This window comes from Octopus sinensis, linkage group LG6, assembly GCF_006345805.1.
Source record: "Octopus sinensis linkage group LG6, ASM634580v1, whole genome shotgun sequence".
In the NCBI taxonomy this organism is placed as follows: Eukaryota; Metazoa; Mollusca; class Cephalopoda; order Octopoda; family Octopodidae; genus Octopus; species Octopus sinensis.
The window spans coordinates 52,333,134-52,358,133 of NC_043002.1; the positions used below are offsets into that span (position 1 = coordinate 52,333,134).

The 25,000-nt window shown below is 35.7% G+C and overlaps 1 protein-coding gene across 4 annotated transcripts in view; it reads left to right on the top strand.

The window, feature by feature from the left end:
• LOC115213095 (sodium-dependent serotonin transporter-like) overlaps positions 1-25,000 on the top strand; it is a 592,816-nt gene that overhangs the window by 132,062 nt on the left and 435,754 nt on the right. For all 4 annotated transcript variants that reach the window (XM_036503898.1, XM_036503897.1, XM_036503896.1 and 1 more), the window contains 5 exons: positions 3,918-4,052; positions 4,774-4,877; positions 14,836-14,960; positions 15,246-15,358; positions 21,744-21,872. In XM_036503898.1, the coding sequence (XP_036359791.1) occupies positions 3,918-4,052; positions 4,774-4,877; positions 14,836-14,960; positions 15,246-15,358; positions 21,744-21,872 (606 nt within the window). The remainder of the gene's footprint in view (positions 1-3,917; positions 4,053-4,773; positions 4,878-14,835; positions 14,961-15,245; positions 15,359-21,743; positions 21,873-25,000) is intronic.

A 25,000-nucleotide genomic window follows, 5' to 3' on the forward strand; every position in this document is an offset into this window, starting at 1 on the left:
TAAGGGTAATAACGCTCTTATACATTAAGCAAGCCACTTATGTATGAGCACTGTATATTAATCGGAAATCAAACAGATCAAGATGTTGTATAGATGGAAATATTTATGTAAAATTCCATCTCTAAGGATGAAGCTATTAGTTTGCAAAATTATGATGTGATTTGTGATAATGTTTGTCGAATGTGATATAAAAAATATCGTATATCGTTTTAATATTTTGTTTTGTGTTTTATTGTTGACTTTTGCAATAGATAAACAACTAAGATCTGAAGGTAAGTTCTTGTCCTCAAGATTCAATCTCATAATCCGAGTTTCATTTCCACTTATAGCAATATCCTTTCAATTAATACAGTAATGTGCTTAGGAAAATTATAGTTACAGCATTTCATTTCTTCTCATACAAACATAAAGGTTTCATGTATACGTAAAAAAACCAGTTCAATTTTACGGCAAAGCTGGTGTTAGAATACACAATGTAGTTAACCAAAGTTAATTAAAATTACAACCTTAGTAATGAGAACAAACGTTTATCTAAATAAATAATTATGGCAAAAAACAAAAACATGGGAGGCAATTCCAAAATTTTTATTAATTAAAATCAGTTAGATATGGTATAGATTGTGACGCAGGCCTGATCTTAATTAGTATGTTGATAATTCCGTGCATGTATCGGTAAAATTGACACTTGATTAAGCGTTGTGGAATAGGCTCTATATGAGGCAGCAAGCTAAATGGAATTATGATATAAAATCACGTCTCTTCTGATCCTTGTGTAAATCTTTTTCGGTATCATGCATTCGATTTCATCTTTAGAGGCGTTCATAAATAAAATACTGAAAGTTAATATAGAGGACAATTGTTTTCCTTTGCTTCAAACTTAAACTATGAGCTTATTTTAAAAACATCAAACAAAAACTATATTCCAGTGTTTTCACAGATCTACACTTCTCAACAATGAAAGTTCTTATCTGAAACGTAGGTACACTTCTTTACCATCTTTTTCGCGTCATAAGGTTAAACGAACAACCTCTGTTCATTTCCTTGATAACTGTTATACGCTTATTAAGGATTTTTTGATAAAGAATACAAAACTAGTTTCCCGTCTCCGTAAATTTTACAAGGCAGCATCTTGTCGACTACATACAGACAAAGTTGCCACATCTACTTGAGAATTCAGCATGTAAAGAGCCGGAACAAACGTTGCAAAGCATTTATCCAAAGCTCGAGAAATTCCGCCAACTTAACTTCCTGAACTGGTACTATACTTATCTATCTCGGAAGGATGAAAGTCAAAGCTGACCTCTGATTTGAACTCAGAATGTAAAGAACTGGAGCAAATACCACAAAGCATTTTGTCCGGCGCTCTCGTGGTTCTGCCTGTTACTCTTGTCTCATGCAAGCTTAGACAAATTTGTGAACTTTACTAAAAGAATTTTGCTGACACAGATCAATACTAGTTTAATGTTGCTCTGATTTGTGCTTGTGTGTGAGTTCATGCGTGTGTGAGTGATTTACTTCTCATGCTAAAATAGTTTTCCTTACATTTTAACGCACTTCCTTCTAATTAATTGAAACCGGAAAATATCACCGAAACTCAAGAAAACAAAGCTGTTGCGGAATTTCCTCTAAAAAGTATCTTAATATTTGTACGTGAGAAACTTATTAAAATATATTTGAAGGCTGATGTCAGGAATTTTTTCCTTCCTGGTTCTAAATAAAAAATGACCAGAAGCATTATTTAGTTGTTCTTTGCTGTTGCAAATTGACCTTCATTGACCTAAGTTAGGCTTATAATCAAGATTTATACCAACAGCGACCGTGACAGCTTTATATTAGGGCAATCTTAGCCACTTTAGATACAGATGTCTGTGTGACTAATAATCCTTTCTACTATAGATACAAGGCCTGAAATATTAGGGGAGGAGATAGTCGATTACATCGACCCCAGTGTTTCATTGGTACTAATTATAAAATGCAAAAGTAGATTTGGGTAACCTAATCAAGTAGAACAAATGCGCAAATGCATAAAATTCTTTTATTAAAAATGATCTCTTTAATAGCCCATTAGTGTTTTACTTTTATTTACTAAAAGTTCTAACTTTTTTTAAGAAGGACATTTTTAGGATCTTTTCGGTTTGAACGGCAGTTTTTTCTAGCGGTGTCATATGAAATTGTCACCCATAATTATGACCCTAGTATCGATCTATTGCATTTCAATCTGTTTTAGGGTTAGGGTTAGCTAGGGTTAGGGTTAGGGGTCGGGGGAAGGGTATCGTTTTTTTTCTTCACCAATGTAAATAAACCCAATCTGTTTCTTAAACGAGGGACATATTCATACAGCACAGAAAGATGAAACTATTTCAGTGTTTTCAACGCTTCAGTTTATATTATTTGTAATTGTTCATTGTGTATGTTCATCACTCTACACAGACTTGATTTAATGTATTTAGTAAGGCAATAGTTGAACAATAGCGTTATAGGGTCTCATATTGGTTTCAAATTTTGGCACAAGGCCAGTAAGGATGAGAGACAAAGTCAATCTCAGCGGAATTTGAACTTAAAACGTAAAGACGGACGAAATGGTACCAAACATTTTTTCCCGGCGCGGCAACGATTCTGCCAGCTCGCCGCCTTGATTTATAGGTTCACATATTAGAATATTTTCCATTCACACACGCGCACACACACACATACACAACACACACACACACACACACATACACACACACACACGCACGCACACTCACGCACACACACATACACACTGTACAAGACCAAATATCCAGCAAGCTTGAGACCAGTAGTGGTCTGGATTTCTGAATTCTCCAGTTTTCTGGAAACAGCCTAAATATATATATTCGAAATATTAAACTACGAGAAGTAAACAACTAAAGCAGGGTCTGTTTAATATTTATTAATCGACTTAAAATTCTGAAAATGTGTCATACTGTCTCTTGTATACAGTATAATATTTTCAGGATGAAAATTACGCGAAGAAAAGTAAAGAAGAAGGCTATTTTTATCATACTGTATGCAAATTAGTCAACTCCCAAAACAGGGACTTTTTTCTTAATACATAGTACAATGTATTGCATGATATATAATTATTTGCAGGATCCAATAGAATCACGGTATTTTAACAACAAAGACACCAAGGTAGAATCGAACTTTAATTCACCTGAAGAAAAGTTTTTTTTTTAACATGATGTAATTGATTTATTCATCAATAAAAAACACGTCTGAAACAGTTGTAGTGAACATCAGCCCAATTTGTATCATTGCATATAATATGCTATAAATAACTGTTAAAATTAGGGATGTGAGAAACCTTCAATCTCCTTATCATTATTAATATTATTAATAACTCTACGGAACATATGCAGTCCCGTACAGGACACACGGAATTACCTAGCGAGAGAAGTTACCAGGGCCTAACAACTCATTGTAAGCTCGAGTACTACATACAGACCGTTGTGGTTAATCGACATCTGAAAGCGACTTGAGAGCAAATACGGTAACCGCCAAGGATATTATATATCCCCTTAATTTCTTAATTTCTTACGTAAGCAGAAGGCTATAAATTTGGAGGGAGTGTTAGTCGATTAAATCGATAGTTTCTAATGTTATATTTCCTGTCAAGAGTAGAGTCCACTGTGATCCGTATGTGGGAGAGGTGCATCCGGAGGGTAAATATCCAAACGAATCCGTAAATGGTAGATAAAGAGTAGGTAAAGAGTCCAGTGGAGAAGTTCGTAGTGGTGAGAATTGACAGGATCAACATGAGCGACCTGGACTGGATGAAAGGCAATAATGTCCTCGGCGAGATTTCAGCCCAGAACTTAATGTGTGAAGCAAGTACAATTTATTTTTTTATAAATTTATCATATTTCCTACTAATCCTAACTATACCATTTCAGGTTGTATGGGTTACGGCTACTTTACCTTATATTGTCCTATTGGTGCTGCTCGTACGTGGATGTACGCTTCCTGGATCGTATGAAGGTATTATTTACTATCTCAAACCGAATTGGAGTATGCTTTTGCAACCAGGAGTGAGTATTTTCTCTTATTATTTCGTAATTGCTACTTGTTAAAAGGTTCGCATCTTCTTCTTCTTCTTCTTCTTCTTCTTCTTCTTCTTCTTCTTCTTCTTCTTCTTCTCTTCTTCTTCTTCTTCTTCTTCTTCTCTTCTTCTTCTTCTTCTTCTTCTTCTTCTTCTTCTTCTTCTTCTCTTTCTTCTTCTTCTTCTTCTTCTTCTTCTTCTTCTTCTTCTTCTTCTTTATTGATCAACGTAGTTGTTAATCGATTTCAAGATCAATAATATAGATATAATACTCAGCAACAATTTCTCAAGACACATACGATACGAAGAAGTTGAACCTACATAATTTCTTGTTCCCTTGTCATTTAATACATACATACATACATACATACATACATACATACATACATACACACACATGCATACGTGTCTGTGTGTGTGTGTCTGTGCTTTCCCGCCGCCACCACTTAACAGCCGGTGCTGGTTTGTTTACGTCCCTGTAATTAAGCGGCAAAATAAAGAACCAGACATTCAAAAAATAAGTACTGGCTAATCTCTTCAAGGCAGTGCCCCAGAATGGCCACAGTCCTACAACTGAAACATGTAAAAGATAAAAGATTTAAGATAATTATTCAAAGATAAGATAATTAAGATAAGTATTTCACCAATTAAATCATTGAATACATAAAGTGTATCCTGATTTATTAACTTTCTTTTACCTTTATTCCCAGGTTTGGATAGATGCTGCGGCACAAATCTTTTTCTCACTCGGTCCTGGTTTTGGAGTGTTGTTGGCACTGTCCAGTTATAATAAATTCAACAACAACTGCTATAAGTAAGTAACCAATTTATTAAGCCCTGATTAATATTATATATTTGATCTAAGCTCCTCAATAGAAATACTTACTGATTATATCTCTGTACATTATAAATATTGGTCGTTTAAAACAAGCTTACCTTACTAAATACCCTTTATGTGTTCATCAAATATCTCTGTTATTAAGTATCAAAGTTTATCATCTTGCACTAACAATCAGGTCGGTGTTTATCCTATAATTTATCCTATAGGCTTAAGGCCACACATTTGATAGATGGATCGGTTCATCATAGTTACCGCTAGTGATTGATTAGTACTATATATGTATCTGTTTCGAAAGATAAAGAGTAAAGACGGCCTCAGTAGGATTTGAACCCAGATCGTAAAGCGACGTGAGTAAATACGGCAATAAATTTCATTCTGCTGCTCAGCCGAATCTGTTAATACCTTGCTATCCTGATCAATGATAATACATCACATGTGCTAATATACCTCTGTTATAAAGCGGCGAGCTGGCAGAATTGTTAGCATCCCCGGAAAAAATGCTTAGACGATTTCGTCCATATTTAGGTTTTGAGTTCAAATTCCACCGAGGTCGACTTTACCTTTCATTCGTTCGGGGTCGATAATATAAGCAGCTGTTGAGTACTGGAGTCGATGTAATCGACTTACCCATCACCCGAACTTGCTGGCGTTGCAACAAAATTTGAAACCAGTATATCTCTGATATGTGTAGTCATGTGGTTAAGAAGTTCACTTGACAATCCTTTGGGTTCGCATTCGATCCGACTGCGTGTACCTTGAAGGTACTGTATGTATTTTTGGGTGGTTGATTAAATCCGTCAATAATTTAAAATGATACAGTTTTTTCTATCTTTAATAAAATAAAGACAGTTTGAGGCAATCAAAATAAATAAGCAGTGATTTCAAACAGTGGCGATAGCTTAGGTCAGCTATGGGCATAATGCGACCCACAGGATGCATGTGGCCTGTGAGACGCTCTAAATGGCACACCAAACGAAAAATTACCTTGAATCTTTTTGGTAGAGCGGCCTGCCGGATGATAAGCCTTGTTTCATGTGGCACGCCTCTCGAAAATAGCTGTCTGTGTCTTTCTTAAAGTTTGCATTGTAATTGCTACTATACAATTTTCTTCAGAAATATTAAATTTCTAAATATCTCATATTATATGTATATATAATAGGCTAACGATTTTGTTTAGATTAGTAAAGAACGCTACATATTCTCGTGGAAAGGTCCGTTTTCGTCGCCATTCTATATTGTAAATCCGTGGTTGTATTCCAGTTTTACTGATTTTTACACTGAGTAATATATACTAGTCATAAATAATGGTTATTACATCTTTTTCTTTATTGTAGAAAAATATGTAATGATCATTACTTATGCTTTGTTTTTCACTCACACATACATACATACATACGTACATGTTATATATATATATAAAATAATAATGATAAAAACAACAATAATAATAATATTAAAGAGTATAACTCCAAACTTACTGGGAAAAATTCAATTTAGTATTAAATCAAATTTCACAATATAAATATATAATGTATATAAATTAGAGAAAAACCACTATTATGCAACTCAAACAATGATAGACATAAACCAAATCATAAATAAAAAATAAAGTACATTTTAAAACATATAACATATAACTAGATCACAAAAAGTACAAAAATGAATATATATATATATATATATATATATATATACTATATCTGTGTTCAGAATAGTCTTAGTAACCTTATAGGGCCTCGGGAAAAAAACATTGCATTGGGGTCTATATTTTATTGAAAGCTACAGTATATATAGACCTGAATTGTATCCCTAGACCTGTCAGGCTCTCAGGCAAATGCCCAGTATGCCCATGCCTTAACACGACCTTAGCACTCTGTGTGTGTGTGTGCGTGTGTGTGTGTGCGCGCGCGCGTGTGTATGTGTGTGTGTGTGTATGTGTATACCTATATAAATTAATCAATCAAATTTCTAGTCTGATTTTCAAGTTTTATTATTTACAATTTTTACAGTCTTACAATATTGAAATAATAAAATATTATATATACATTGTGACGAAACTAGTACTTTCATGCGTAATGCAATCATCAGGTTTATGCAGTGACAGTCGGGTTCCATAATTGACAACAATATATATATATTATATTTGGGGATGGTCATATTTTTGCCAATTAATCACACGCTTTCTATACTTGGTCTTCACCCCAGATTCATTATTCTTATTTTTTGTTACACATCTTGTGACCTCTTCAACTACTCTCCATCCCACGTGTGTCTTCCAGTCCACTCATACATAAATAAATACATACAGTTCACTCATATATAAATATATACATACATATACATACATAAACATCTGTGTATATATATATATATATATGTGTGTGTGTGTGGTGTGTGTGTGTGTGTGTGCGTGTGTGTGTGTATGTGTGCGTGTGTGATTGTGTACCATACGAAAATACACTAATTGTATGCCAGCACATGACGTACTTCATACTATTTTATAAGCGCCCTTGTCTGTTACTCAATAAGTATATGGCTGATTTACAATATGGTTAGTAACCATAGTGTTCAATGTAAAGGCCCGACGTACTACAACCTGTGGCGCACACACACGCTACCCGTTCCTCACTCTTTCTATTCTATTGCTACTAAATTGATCCTTACTTCTCTCAAGTAGCTAGTTACACGGCATCTTTACCCTGGTCAACCCGACACACATACGAGAGGTACCTAAAAGAAACAGGAATTTTGCAAAATTATTTTATTCACTTAGTTTTACATGTTTACACTTTTATCGCCTTCAAAGTATTCTCCATTTAAAGCAATACATCGTCCAGATGCGTTTCCCACTGTTCGAAGCAATCCTGGAACTCTTCCGAAGTGATACCTTTTAATGCCTCCGTCGTTTTTTTTCTTTACCTCTTCCACATCTGCAAATTCCGTAACACCACATTTCGTCACCAGTGATAACCTTTGAAAAAAGGTCTGGATCAACTTCCAGCTGTCCTTTCAGTTTACGACATGCATTCAGTCGTGACTGTTTTTGATCTTCTGTGAGCAAGCGAGGCAAAATTTTGCTGCAACTCTTTTCATTCACAATTCCTCGCCCAAAATTCGTTGACAAGAGCTCCAGAACACACTAGTCATATCATAAAATTCGCCAATTGTTCAGCGACGGTCCTCCACGATCAATTCATGAATTTTCATGATGTTTCATGATGGCTTCCAGCGGCGAACCATGTGGTTGGTAAGCAAGCTACTTACTACCCAGCCACTCCCGCTCCTAAATTCTTTTGAAATACACTGTAACTCTCACACTCTAAATTTTCTTAAATTTAACCAATCACAGGTTTCTATTGATGAAGCACCAAGCTACTTATTGTAATTAGTGTACGAGTTAAAATGTTAACCTACCGTTGAATCAATTATCATATCCCCAACTCTACATGTGTGCATCACCAAAACCCGTTTCATCGAGTCGACTTGTTCAGCTAGCAATTCTGTTTTTTTGAACAGAAGAGTAATGTTTGAAGAATATTTCGCTATCATTTCTTGTAGGTTGAACGAGAGAGCAGACACTTTATCGCTGGCTCCAAAACAACAAATTTTAAGTAGCATTCATGAAATCCGCTGTCTCTTTTCCCTGCATCAACACCAGAAAGCGTCAAATACAATGAATAGTTGTGTTCAAGAGCATAAACATACCACTTACACACAGACGATAATACTAGCTATTACGTACAAGGCATTCAGAACATGTGCAACACATATGCACAGCATAATAAGTTAATTCCCCTATGAGCTATACCTTCCTCCATTTCACTAGTTTCAGACTTCCTGTAAAGGGTTAAATGGTGTTTGGGTTCCTCCTGTCTAACTGATATGTATGTATGTATATATGTATGTATGTATGTATGTATGTGTACACACAGATACACGCGCTCGCGCACACGTACACACACACAAACACACACGCGTATTGGCTCGAATCTTTCTATAAACCAAAAGAATCAACTAAGTACACAAAGCAACACATTTCAAAACTAAGCAAAAAGTGGTAGGAAACGAAAGATCCTTGGGTTACAAGAAATTACAGTTTGTTACTACAGTAAGCTTTAGATCTCACAATTATTTCCACGACATTGAAAGCTATTTCCAAACACCCAGACACATAAATCTCCCCTAAACACAACTACTACAGCATTCACCCTAAAAACGTCATATCTCCCACTCCGGACAGAGACCATCTCATGCACGTCAAGCTTCAAGCTCTCTGCTGAGATACACAATACCAAAAATAAGTGCATGCCTATATCTGTTACGACCTCTATTAGAATCTGTGTTTGCACAAACATAGACTGGACAGTGGAGACATTTCAACATGTCCAGACTGCCACACTACACCCATATAAATTATCATTGTAAATCCGATTGTGCAATATGATTCTCACCTAGACTGAGATATGGTGTAACGCATCTGAGGCTATACAACAGCTATACAACTAGAGACTATACAACTAGAGACTATACAACTAGAGACTCGGACAAATAATGTTTAAGTAGATCAGAAACAAATTTCTACACTCTATACATACCATAATCTGCCAAAGAAAACCTGCAAAAATGTTATATTCGTTCATCAGAATTAGGGAGAACCACAGAGCAGCGAAATACCTTCAAGAAATTTCAATACAAACTTTTAAAATTTAATTTAGGGTCCTAGTTTAAATTCTAAGTCAAATGCATTTTCCGAATAATTCTTCTCACTGTTTCTCTTTTCTCCTCTCATAAGGTGAATTGGGTTTTCCAAAATCTATTCATATTTTTTTTCAGTGAACAATACGGATCTTGGTAATAATATGACGAAAAATAACATAAAATATATCCATTCCATATTTTAAAATTTTGTAAAGAAATACTAATCCTTTTATTTCTTATTCGTGTATTTCTTTATTCGTTTATTTGTAAAACCAAACAAGAACAGTAACATCTTACAAAAAGCAAGTTAAAGGACAATATTTCAAGAGAAACAGCTACCATCACCAATTGGAGGAGGTTTTTTGAAATAATGTGACACCTGTGAAACCACTTCGGTGTTTGATTTCGGCAAACATAAGAAATATGTTTAATTTTTCTTTTTCCAATCAAACATGAGGAGAAGCTGACGGAATCTGCTGTTTCATATTGGGGAAATGGTGCAGCCGGTTGTTCCAAGGAATAGTTTACCGTAAAAATGTTTCTGAGTTCCTCAGTCAGTGAAATATGCCAATGCACTGATTGGAGAAGGCAGAAAACATTATTATGGAATTTTGACGTAAACCAACTGGAACTTCGTATTCAAATACGGAACCGCAAAACACTGAAGACACAAAGGCACATATCACAGAAGCGCTTGGATCGGAAGAAGAAACCAAACATCAACAGAATTTGAAAGCTAATTTTCTTTTTCCTTCACAGTCATAAACGAATTTTATTTCAGTAATTATACACAAAAGAGAAACCAATTGAAACTGATAACATATCAATGTGTTTTTATTTCTATAATTCACTAAAATGTCAAAATGAATTAATTTTAAGTAAGATATATATATATCTAACATCATCAGTTTTAGTGAGTTAATGTTTTGATAAATGTATTATGTTTCAGGAATAATTTACTGACTGTATTGACGTATTGCTGAACTGTAATGATATGTTATCAACCGAACTTGTATTAACCATGAATATTTTTTGGTATTTGTGTGCACTCTCGTCCAATGGCTGCTCTCAAATCAGCGACTTGTAGGTTTCATAGCGTATAATTTGTCTTTAAGGTATCCCCATAAAAAAGTCTAGTGGTGTGAGGTCTGGTGAATTCAACCATACCTCTTCATCCAATCCACCTGTTTAGCAAGATCTCATCAAGGAAGGATCTAAGATAGCAATGGTAGTGTGGGGGTGCCCCATCTTGCTGAAAATAAAACTCTTCATCTTCAAAGTCTTCTCTAATGCTTGGCATAACAGACTGTTGCAACAAGTTCAAGTAAACGGGACCAGTCACAGTAGCATAACAAAAGAATGGTCCAATTAATCCTCTTGATGATAAACCACACCACACAAATATCAAATTAACATGGTGTTTCACCATAACATGCAGATTCTCAGGACCCTAGTAGGTGCAATTGTGGCAGTTAATTGAACCATTTAATTTGAATGTGGCTTCATCACTCCACACAATCTTTGTTGGAAAGTGTGCAGCTTCTACACATCGTTCCAAGTACCACTCGCAATGCTGCACTCTTTCGTCTGGATCATCATCATTAATAGCATGGACTAATCTTGGAATGTAACTTTTCCATTGACAATGCTTCAAAATGCATTGGACAGATGATTTTGGAATACCTACCTCATGACTCGCTTTGCTGCACAGATTTTCTTGGTGATTCATTTCCAGTACTCCTTGCTTTGTTGGGGTTGTTGATGTTCGGGGTCTTCTGGAATGCTTATCGTGGACATTCTGAACAGTTCCATCAGCTTCAAACTTATCTCTAATTCAAGTGATAGTGAGTTGCATTGGTGGATCTGTTTGAAACTCCCTCCCCAACTGTTTTTGCACTTCAACTGCATTTTCACACTTCCAGTATCATTTTAGAATTAATTTTCTTTGTTCAAAGCTTAATCTGACTGCCATCCTATAGGTTTCATCTGGAAAGAAAAAATATCAATTGAGTTATCAGCTGCTAAAGTGTGTATACATTTTTTGGACACCCTGTATATATATATATATATATATATATATATATATATATATATATATAAATTTTACTTTCAGTTACTGGATTGGGAAACCACCTTAAAGGGTTTTTTTATGTTCAACAGATCGTCTCCAGTTCTTATCTTTTTAAAGTCTGGTACTCTTATTATAACGGTATCTTTTGCAGAACCATTAATTTACAAGGACGTAAATAAAGCAACACTTGTGTGTGTGTGTTTGTGGGACTGTTCTCGAAATTGTATGACATAAGCACTTAGACACAAACTGATTGAGGCTACGTTAGTTTTGACGATGCTTAGTCGAGTTGTTACATCTTTGAATTATAATAAAAGTGGCTGAGTATTCCACAGACACCTGTCCTCTTAGCGTGACCCTGAGTGCGACAATCAGAGTTGTGTGCCCTTTAAATGGTAGGTACACTCTATTCTACTGACTTCCATGGTTTCTGCTAACCCAGTTTCACTTACACAGCTTGTGCAGACTCCATCTTGCGGTAAAAGACCCAAATTGCTCAAGATGCCATCTAGTAGCATATATTCTGAGAACTTGTGATTACGAAGAGACCTTGTTAAACACCGAGCCGTGCCTATACACACATACACAAAAACTGAAAGAACAACATGAAACCAGTGAGGAAGAAAGCATAGGAAAAATGAGAGAGAAAAGTTAATATAATGTAAAAGTTTAAGAAAAGGGAGCAGTATTATGTGATATTAATTACATCTGCCGTTTCACAAATTATATTTGGGTGTGTGGTTAAGAATTTCGCCTTGCAATCATGTAATTCTAGGTTCGATATCAGTGTGCAGTATCTCAGAAAACTCACTTCTACCACAATTACAGGTGTCAATTTAAGCTTTATAAGTGGAATGCAGACACTCCGTCGGTTGTGACGACGCGTTTTAGTTTATCCAATCAACGGAAAAGCCTGTTCGTGATATTAATATGCAAATGGCTGAGCACTCCACAGACATGCATTCCTTTGACGAAGTTCACAGGGAGATTCAGCGTGATACAGAATATGCCAAGGCTGGCCCTTTGAATTACAGGAACTACTCATTTTTGCCAGCTGAGTAGACTGGAGCAATGTGAAATAGTATATATACTCTACTCTTTTTAATCTTTTACTTGTTTCAGTCATTTGACTGTGGCCATGCTGGAACACCGCCTTTAGTCGAGCAAATCGACCCCCAGGACTTATTCTTTGTAAGCCTAGTACTTATTCTATCGGTCTCTTTTGCCGAACCGTTAAGTTACGGGGACGTAAACACACCATCATCAGTTGTCAAGCGATATTGGGGGGACAATCACAGACACACAAATACACACACACACACACACGCACATATATATATACATATATACGACGGGCTTCTTTCAGTTTCTGTCTACCAAATCCACTCACAAGGCTTTGGTCGGCTCGATGCTATAGTAGAAGACACTTACCCAAGGTGCCACGCAGTGGGACTGAACCTGGAACCATGTGGTTGGTAAGCAAGCTACTTACCACACAGCCACTCCTGAACAACAAAGATAAAGTAGTACATATTAAGTAGTGTACAACATGCATTCTCAGTTTATTGAAATTATCCAGAGAAAGTTGAAGAATCACCAGGTGGCAACTGCAACCAACTCTAAACGAAGAGGGGAGACAATCTCAAGAACTAAGTATTTTGCAAAATTGACTTGTTATTAAGGAAAAAGATAACTGTAGATATATGTTTCTGCCCCAACAAGCGTCGTCAAGGCAGGAGTCGGTCTAGCTCATTTTCCTCTTAACTAAGTATTTACGAGGTGGTATCAAGAGGTTCCCAGACTGGTTATGTTTAATAAAAAAAAAACTTATTTACCTACGTTTTAACATCATGTCCTTCGAAATAGTCACCTTGTGCAGTCGAGGACCTTCTGCGATTCGCAGTATTATATTGGTTGATGTATAATCGAGAAATAGCATAATGGAAATGCATATATATAACTAGTTCTAGTACTTTATAATAATAATAATAATAATAATAATAATAATGATAATAATAATAATGGCGCCTGCCATCAAAGTGACACTGTGGTACCAATATACGAAGCCCAATATATCCTTCATACCTATCCGTCTGATAAGGGTATACTAGGTACTTGCGTCACAACCATATATGCACGGCATAGTGATCTCATATCAAGATAAACAGCACATGACCTTGCAGGTGGAGTCCAGTTAGAATTTTCTTCTGGTCGAGTAGCCCATCCTGCTCAAAAGGTTCTTGAATAAGATTTGTTTTAAAGATGATGAACAAAACACCCATGTTTGCAGAGGTGAATTATTCAAACCCCGCCAAATTCCTCTCAACACATGTCTATGATGCTCCCCGACTATTTCTGCTCATGATCAGAGATGCACATATCATTAGCCTCTAAGGGACAAGCTCAACTGATTAAGGTCAAACAACTGACAAGCAAATCTATGGTACTGAGTAGAATATTTGCTGTAGCCTATCTTTTATGCTAAAACAAAACAATGTATACGGTAACATTTACAATCAGTTAAGATCAGAAGCCATGAGTGCCACTGCCTAGTGCTGCATCGTATTATTATTATTATTATTATTATTATTATTATTATTATTATTATTATTATTATTATTATTATTATCATCATTATTATTATTATTATTATTATTATCATTATTATTATTATTATTATTATTATTATCATTATTATTATTATTATTATTATAATTATCATTATTATTATTATTATTATTATTATCATCATCATTATTATTAACATTATCATTATTTGTGTATATATAAAATAGTTTATTTCTCAAATCGTCCAAAAGACTCAGATTTTGGAAATCTGGAATTGTTCTCTGAGGTTATAAAGCACTCTAAAACATTGAAGATACTATTAGCACAATTCACACAAAATTCCTAAATGATAAATAAGACGAGAACTTTTGTTTTGTGACTTCCTTTTTTAACTTCTATGAAATATATGCAAATGGTATTTTCTCCACCATATTTTTACAACTCTAAATATGATCAATGACTAATACTCTTGTTTAAACCAATCATTTTTAAAACTTAGATACATATTGCAAATTTCACGTATGTTTTTGTTTATCATTTTAATCTTGATTTTCAATGATTTCAATATTATTTGACACCTCCCTTTATCTACAGAGATGCACTTATTACAAGTGCAGTCAACTGTTGCACCAGCTTTTTTGCCGGATTTGCCGTCTTCTCAGTCCTTGGGTACATGGCCCATGTTCACAAGAAAAGTGTTGCAGATGTATCACGTGAAGGTAAGTTCATGTTTGGCGTTTACTTATGATGAAATTTAACTTTTTAATTGCGAAACTAAATTCCATGGTGATTCCAAGTAATGGTGTTCATTATCTACCAAAATACAGAATTGGTATCTTCAACAAAACACAATGCTTCTAATAACTCAATAACTAAAAGTATAATCTCACCTAAGATGAATCCTATGTAAACTAAATCGTGACTGATAATGTTCTGTTATTTCCTGCTCTCTTGACACAATTTTATATGTTTAATACTTATACATTGATCATTTTATGTTGCAGATGTTGGTCTAATCTTTATCGTCTACCCAGAAGCTATCGCTACACTGAAAGGGTCCGTATTTTGGGCCATAATTTTCTTTGTTATGCTAACTACTCTAGGACTTGATACCACGGTAGGTATAAACGCACCACACATACACCACACATTCATATGGGGCGAAAGGGATAATTTTTCCGTGTATACTTCAAATTCTCCATTCCTTCATGTCTTTCTATATTTACACGATGTCCATAGAAGCAGTTTGGATATTCGCTCATTTTATTCTATTCCTCTGGGACTCTCATAAATTTGATATACAGTTATACCTCGCAGTACGAGTTTAATTCGTTCTATGACGGAACTCGTTTTACAAATCAATTTTCCCCATTGAAATTAATTAAAATATTATTAATCCGTTCTAGTTTCCCCAAATCATTTTTTATGGGTTATGACAATTATAAAAGAACATAATAGAAGAGAATACAAAAGAGATATGTAAACTGGTTTTATTAGTTGAATAACCTTAAAGATAAGATGAATTGTGCCCGAGGAAGACGAAGGAGTGAGGAGGAGGAGGATTATTGTTTGGAAGGAGAATCTCCTACCATTAAGACTTCAGGAAGAACAATTTCTGGCATTTTCTCTCTCACTTTGCTTAATTTGTGCTTTTTGGATACACTTTCTTCACTTTTCACACTTGTAGGTCGTTTCATTAGAAACATCAAGAGAAGTTTGCTTTTCGCTGCCTTTCAAAATGTTACTAAAATACTCCATATTACTAAAATACATATCTAACTTTTCGCGATACACTTTCTTCACTTTTCACACTTGTAGGTCGTTTCATTAGAAACATCAAGAGAAGTTTGCTTTTCGCTGCCTTTCAAAATGTTGTGGCAGAGTTGTGGCATTAAATAAAACAGCTGCACGACCTGTAGCTACTTTTGCGGGATGATATTTTTCTACAAATTCAGAAATATACTGCCAACACTGCTTTTATGTCTCTCGTAGAAATAGCCTTCTCCGCTACCCTGTCCTCCTCCGGGAAACCAATTTCTTCCACCGCAACTGAATTCTGCTGTTTCTGAAGCTGCGAGAGTTCATCTGTCGTCAGCTCCTCTGAGTGTTCCACGAGGTCCATGGACTTGCCAAGAGACACTATCTCCTCGATTACAGGTGTCTCAGACTCAGACCTCGCGAGGTCCCTTTCGGATACGCAGTCAGGCCACAATTTCCACCATGCAAAATTCAGCGTTCTCCTTGTTACATCCTGCCAGATGATTTTCAGGCAGTTAACAATGTTGTAGTGCTTCTTTCAAAACTCACGAAAAGTTAGATATGTATTTCCGGTGATTTCAAAGCACCGACGAAACAGGTGTTTGTTGTACAATTTCTTAAAATTAGAAATCATATGCCGGCCCAGGGACGCTAACATAGGGGTGGTGTTGTGTGATACGTATAAAACTTTTATGAATTTAAATTCGTCTAGGATATCATCTTCGAAGTTAGGAGGGGAGGGTGAGGATGAGCAGGAGCGTTGTCGAAGATGAGGTGGACCTCGGGAGGAAAATCCATCTCCAGAAGATAATTTTTCACTGCTTGTACGAAGATAAGGTTGACTAACTCGGTGAAGGATTGTCTGGTGACCCAGACTTTAACGTTTGCCCTCCACATGACCTGCAGCTCCTCCTTCGGGATTTTGTGCGACTTGAACGCTCGTGGGTTTTCGAAATGGTAAACAAGGAGCGGTTCAATCTTTATGTTTCCACTCGCATTGGCACAAAGAGCGAGAGTTAACCTATCTCTTATAGGCTTGTGGACTGGCATTTTCTTCTCTTCTGCAGTCATGTAGGTTCTGGGCATTTTTTCCTAAATAGGTAAATTTTATCACAGTTGAATACCTTTTATATGATGTACCTTTCGGCTGCGATGAACTGACGGAATTCATGCATGAAATCCTCAACTGTCTTCGTGTCAGAACTTGCTACTTCTACATACCTGACGACGCTATGAACACCAGTCCTCTTCTTGAAATTACCGAATCAGTCGCGATTGGCCATAAATGCGTGTATTGATGTCTCCTCCGACGATATTCCTAGTTTCTGCTTCAGGAGATCTCTGTACAGCAATCGTGCTTTCTCACAGATGATGGTCTCCGTAATCGTATCCTCTGATAGTTGCTTCTCGTTGATTCACCGGAGAAGCAACATTTCCGTCTCTTTGTGGACAGATGTGCGCTACTTAGAGAGCCTGGAGACACTCTTTACTGTTGTAACGGCCTTGATCTCGTCCTTTTACTTCAGGATGGTGCAGATCGTCGACGTGCTTCGGTTGTATTGACAAGCACTCCTCTTTCATGTTTATCAATGATTTCCTTCTTCAATTCTACCGCAATCAGCTTTTTCTTCTTCTCAGCACTGTCCTTTGCACTAACCTTCTTAGAGCCCATGGCTAACACAACTAATTATTATAGAATAATAGCAAAAAGTACACAAAACTAAAAAAAAATTGGATAAAACACAACAAGGATGTTGACACAACGAGATAAACACTCGAACTGAGCGAGCGGAGGCTGCGCTTGTTCGGAGAGTGTGTGCGAGCTCAACAACAACTAGCGGTCGCTTGTATGAAACTCGCTGGCGCCACGGATTTCCACTCGTTCGAGACAAAAATTCTCACGGGCCAAGGCTCGTACAACAAATTACTCGTACAATGGTGCATTCATACTGCGAGGTTCTACTGTATGTATGTATGTATGTATGTATGTATGTATGTATGTATGTATGTATGTATTATTTGTGTGTGTGTATTTGTGTGCTTGTGGGTGTGTTCATAGAAAACATTACAGGAGAGTGAAAATTATTTATGTCATTCTTGCATGTGTTCAAGTGAATATGATGAGGTTGCAGCAAACATTCTTGACCAGCTTTGTGTATATATCCTCAGCTATTTCAGAGTGCTGTGTTCTGTTCATGTGCACCTAGCCTATGTTATAAAATTCAGGCTAATAATCTTCACTGAAACATACTAATTTTCTATGGAGTATGGAAACAAGAAAAGAGGGTATTTGACTAAAATATACGAATTTTCTTCACAGTTTTCTCTTTTGATGTATAAAATTTCAGGAGGAATTGTAAATACTGGTTCATCGTGCTCATGAACTTGCACTAGGATATGTATATATGTATATACGTACATCTGTGCATACACGTCTATACATGCATACATACATACATACATACATACATACATACATACATACATACATACATACCAATATATATATATACACACACATATACATACATACATACATATAAGATATATATATATATAATATATATATATTATATATATATATATTATAATACATTTCGTTATTTTCCTGTAGCTGGTGGCATACAGAGTAGTTCATGAGATTTAATCATGATCTACCCTGTATGCTACTAGATACAGGCTATGAAATATATTATAATCGAAATAAGCGAAATGTATATGAGTACATGAAATATACATTTATGTACGCATATGCATTTATGTGTGTGTGTGTGTGTGTGTGTGTGTGTGTGTGTGTGTGTGTGTGTGTATACATTATAAGTTATTGTCGAAATTAAAGCTAACCACAGAGGTAATATGAAGACATCTGAGGCATTTCGGTCTCTTGCCAGTTGGTTTGTATTCACGGCATAAAATATCTAAAAGCGAAACAGTATTGTTCTTGTAAACCAGTTAAGTTTTGAAGCAGCGTGTTTTAAAGAACTGTAATCAAAACGAGTAATTCTACGCATAAAGTGTAGATGGTTGAAGAGTTATTTTAAAATGGGAAGCTAGTGTTGCTAATTAACTGATAATAAAATTGAAACTTAATGAATCAATAAATCGTTTTGATGTGATATCATCTAAATTAGTAATCGTATTCCTTGTTGCACCCAAACTCCAGATTAAATTATTTGTATATAAATAGTCAGAAATATTTCGGGTTTTTAAAAAACAGGAACCCTTGTAGGGAACCCTCGCATTTAAGAGTATTCTTTTTCTATTGAAAATTGTGCTATAATTAGACTGCAACTACTCAGTGGATCTCAAACCATTTTTTGCCTGTGGAACTCTTTGATTCCTATTTTACTCTACTGGAATTCCATAACCATTCCATGTATTCTTTTACTCTTTTACTCTTTTACTTGTTTCAGTCATGTGACTGTGGCCATGCTGGAGCACCGCCTTTAGTCGAGCAAATCGACCCCAGGACTTATTCTTTGTAAGCCTAGTACTTATTCTATCGGTGTCTTTTGCCGAACCGCTAAGTTACAGGGACGTAAACACACCAGCATCGGTTGTCAACTGATGTTGTGGGGACAAACACAGACGCACAAGCATATGCACACACACATATACATATATACATATATATATATATTATATATATATATAATATATATATATATATATATATATATTATATATATATATATATAATATATATATATATAATACATTTCGTTATTTTCCTGTAGCTGGTGGCATACAGAGTAGTTCATGAGATTTAAATCATGATCTACCCTGTATGCTACTAGATACAGGCTATGAAATATATTATAATCGAAATAAGCGAAATGTATATGAGTACATGAAATATACATTTATGTACGCATATGCATTTATGTGTGTGTGTGTGTGTGTGTGTGTGTGTGTGTGTGTGTGTGTGTGTGTGTGTATACATTATAAGTTATTGTCGAAATTAAAGCTAACCACAGAGGTAATATGAAGACATCTGAGGCATTTCGGTCTCTTGCCAGTTGGTTTGTATTCACGGCATAAAATATCTAAAAGCGAAACAGTATTGTTCTTGTAAACCAGTTAAGTTTTGAAGCAGCGTGTTTTAAAGAACTGTAATCAAAACGAGTAATTCTACGCATAAAGTGTAGATGGTTGAAGAGTTATTTTAAAATGGGAAGCTAGTGTTGCTAATTTAACTGATAATAAAATTGAAACTTAATGAATCAATAAATCGTTTTGATGTGATATCATCTAAATTAGTAATCGTATTCCTTGTTGCACCCAAACTCCAGATTAAATTATTTGTATATAAATAGTCAGAAATATTTCGGGTTTTTAAAAAACAGGAACCCTTGTAGGGAACCCTCGCATTTAAGAGTATTCTTTTTCTATTGAAAATTGTGCTATAATTAGACTGCAACTACTCAGTGGATCTCAAACCATTTTTTGCCTGTGGAACTCTTTGATTCCTATTTTACTCTACTGGAATTCCATAACCATTCCATGTATTCTTTTACTCTTTTACTCTTTTACTTGTTTCAGTCATGTGACTGTGGCCATGCTGGAGCACCGCCTTTAGTCGAGCAAATCGACCCCAGGACTTATTCTTTGTAAGCCTAGTACTTATTCTATCGGTGTCTTTTGCCGAACCGCTAAGTTACAGGGACGTAAACACACCAGCATCGGTTGTCAAGTGATGTTGTGGGGACAAACACAGACGCACAAGCATATACACACACACATATACATATATACATATATATATATATATATATATAATATATATATATATATATATATATATATATATATATATATATATATATATATATATATATACGACGGGCTTCTTTCAGTTTCTGTCTACCAAATCCACTCACAAGGCTTTGGTCGGCCCGAGGCTATAGTAGAAGACACTTGCCCAAGGTGCCACGCAGTGGGACTGAATCCGAAACGATGTGGTTGGTAAGCAAGCTACTTACCACACAGCCACTAGCTACTTACCACATAGCCACTAGCTACTTGCCACACAGCCACAAGCTACTTACCACACAGCCGCTAGCTACTTATCACACAGCCACTCTAAAATATTATTGGTAAGGCGTAGGAGTGACTGTGTGGTAAGTAGCTTGCTTACGAACCTCATGGTTCCGGGTTCAGCCCCACTGCGTGGCACCTTGGGCAAGTGTCTTCTACTATAGTCTCGGGCCGACCAAAGCCTTGTGAGTGGACTTGGTAGACGGAAACTGAAAGAAACCCGTCATATATATGTATATGTATATGCATATGTATATATATACATATATATATATATATATATATATATATGTGTGTGTGTGTGTGTGCGTGCGCGTATGTGTGAGTGTGTGTGTGTGTGTGTTTGCGTGTCTGTGTTTGTCTCCCACCTACGTCGTTTGACAACCGATGCTGTTGTGTTTACGTCCTCGTAACTTAGCGGTTCGGCAAAAGAGACCGATAGAATAAGTACTAGGCTTACAAAGAATAAGTCCTGGGGTCGATTTGCTCGACTAAAGGCGGCGCTCCAGTATGGCCACAGTCAAATGACTGAAACAAGTAAAAGAGTAAAAGAGTAAGTATATACAAAAATAAAATATTTTGTGTTTTGTAGATTTATAAACAATTCATTGCATATAAATTCTGACAACCAAATCTTATATGAAACCCCATGAGAAGTTGAGAAGTTTTGATATAAATGATCAAAATAATAATTTTCTTTTTTTCAGTTTGGTGGCTTGGAGGCAATATGTACTGGTATTCTTGACGAATTCCCCAAATTAAGACGACACCGAGAATTGTTTGTTGCCTTCCTTCTCGTATATTGTTTGCTAGGTGGCCTTGCGACAACAACTTATGTAAGTCAACTGTTACCTTCTTGTTTATTGTTGTTATTATTGCAATTAATTTTTCCTCTCTTTATTTTTTGTTCTTCGCTTTCTTGATCTTATTCTCCATTTTACCACTGCAAAATGTATATTATGATAAACACAGTGATAGTAAGATCTATAGTTATTTTAACCATTGCTATGAAGTTACAAACAGGGCATTGCACCAAAATAAGCAAGGTGTAGTATAGGAATTTATGCAATGAATAATTGGGGACACTACCACAATGCAAAAGTAAAAGAAAGACATTTAATATATTCCAATTAAAGCAGAAATTTGAATGAATTTACTTTCCTCTTCTGGATTGAAGTGCTTTTCATTACACAACTTTGTTTATAATAATAATAATAATAATAATAATAATAATAATAATAATAGTAATAATAATAAAACAAAATACCAGGACTTTCAAACACATAACAAAAACACCAGGACTTTCAAACACATATAACATACAGAAAATTGCACTACTGGGCACTGCACTCATCCTACGCAAAACACTTTCAATACAGTAACCATCAGAGCAACACAACAAATCACAGCACATACCCAAGGCACACAGAGCTGCGCTCGGTAGTGAAATGAAATCACGCTATAAAAATAAAACTACTGAATAGTAATGATGATAATAATAATAATAATAATAATAATAATAATAATAATAATAATAATAATAATAACAACAACAAACGCCCTGACGCAATGTCAGGCAGTGCTTCTCATGGCTTCTGATCTTATCTAATTGGAAGTCTTAACATAAACATGTTTTGTTTTAGAGTAAAAGATGGGCTACAACAAATGTTCTGCTCAATAATACAGATTTGCTCGTTAGTTACTTAACCTTAACTAGTTGAGGATCTCTCTTAGTGTCTGACAATATGTGCACCTCTGATCACGAGCAGGAGTAGGTGGGGGGTCATGTGTTTAGAGGGATCCTTTGGGGTTTGAATGATTCACCTCTGAAAACATGGGTGTTTCATTCATCATCCTTAATAATAACCCTTATTCAGGGACCTTTTGAGCAAGATTGACTACTAGACCTGAAGAAAACTCCACCTGCAATGTCATGCGCTGTTTTTCTTGATATGAGGTCACCATGTCACGCGCATGCAGTTGCAATGCATGTGTCTGGTGTACCCTTATCGGACAGGTTGTCATGATGAGTATATTCAGCTTTGTATATTTGTACCCCAGCGTTACTTTGAGGGCGTGTGCTGCTCCCTCACTCAATGATAATAATAATAATAATAATAATAATAATGATCGTTTCTATATAGGCTCAAGTACGTAACTGGTACTTATTTTATCGACCCCAAAAGGATGAAAGGCAAAGTCAAGCTCGGCGGAATTTGAACTCAGAACGGAAAGACAGACGAAATGCCGCTAAGCATTTTTCCCGGCGTGCTAATGATTCTGCCAGCACGCCGCCCTATAATTTTAAATTTTGGCACAAGACCAGCAATTTCGGGGGAGTGAGAGTAAGTCGATTACATCGACCCTAATGTTCAACTGGTACTTATTTTATCAACCCCAAGGAGATGAAAGGCAAAGTCGACTCCGAGGGAATTTGAACTCAGACCGTAAGGATGGACGAAATGCCACTAAGCATTTTGTTCGGCATGCTAACGATTCTGTCAGCTCATCGCCTTAATAATAATAATAATAATAATAATAATAATAATAATAATAATGATGATAATAATAATAAATGCCCTGATGCAGTACCAGACAGTGGCTCTCATGGCTTCTCATCTTAACTGATTGGAGGTGTTATCATGTACATTGTTTTGTCTTAGCATAAAAGATGGGCTACAGCAAATATTCTGCTCAATACCACAGATTTGCTTGTCAGTTGATTGACCTTAACCAGTTGACCATGTCCCTTAATGGCTGGCGATATGTGCATCTCTGATCACGAGCAGAAGTAGTGGGGGAGCATCATAGCCGTGTGTTGAAAGAAATTATTGGAGGTTTAGATAATTCACCTTTGGAAACATGGGTGGTTTATTCAACATCCTTAAGCAATCCTTATTCAGGGACCTTTTGAGAGGGTTAGGCTACTCGACCAGGAGAAAATTCTAACTGGGCCCCACCTGCAAGGTCATGCGTTGTTTATCTTGATATGTGATCACCATGTCGCGCACATATGGTTTGATGCATGTGTCTGGTGTACCCTTATCAGACAGGTAGTCATGATGGGTATACTGGGCTTCGTATATTTTACCCCAATGTCACTTTGATGACATGCACTGCTCTCTCACTCAATAATAATAATAATAATAATAATAATAATAATAATAATAATAATAACAGCAATAATATAATAATAATAATAATAATAATAACAATAATAATAATAATAACAATAATAATAATAATAATAACAATAACAACAATAATAAAAATTATAATGGTTACAAATTTTGGCACAAAGCTAGCAGTTTTAGACAAGTAGGCTTAGTCACTACCGTCGACCAAAGTACATGATTGTTCTTTATTTTATCGACTGAGCAAGGATGAAAAACACCGGCGGAATTCGAACTCAGAACGTAATGATCCAGAACATATACTTCAAGGCTATTTTGTCCAATGATAGAAGAGTCCTGATCAGAGGAGATACCATTGAGTCAGCAACGGGAGAATACCTACGGAATTAAAACTGAACTTTCGTAATTAATTGCATGCGATATATTATAATAGACATGAAAATCCGGAGGAATTTAACAGGCAAATAGCACGGTAAAATACCTACTTACATACATATACCTACTTGCCTACCTACATGATACAGCCATAATTTTTAAGAACTTCTTAAAATGAAAGTTATTAACTATTTAAAAAGATTTTAGAAAAACAGACTGACCCGAACCTTTAGGAAGATTTTCGCATTGTGCATGTAAGCGCTTTCGTCAGTTAAGTTTTTCTATTACACCTGATCGTTAACATTACGGCTACAGAAAATCCATTTATTGATATATAATATTAATTGGTAGATAAAACTTTAGACAGAAAAATTAAGGCTGTTGGTTTTGAATTACAACAAATCTATTATGTAAAATCCGTTCTGTCTGTGTGTGTGTGTGTCTTCTAGGATCTC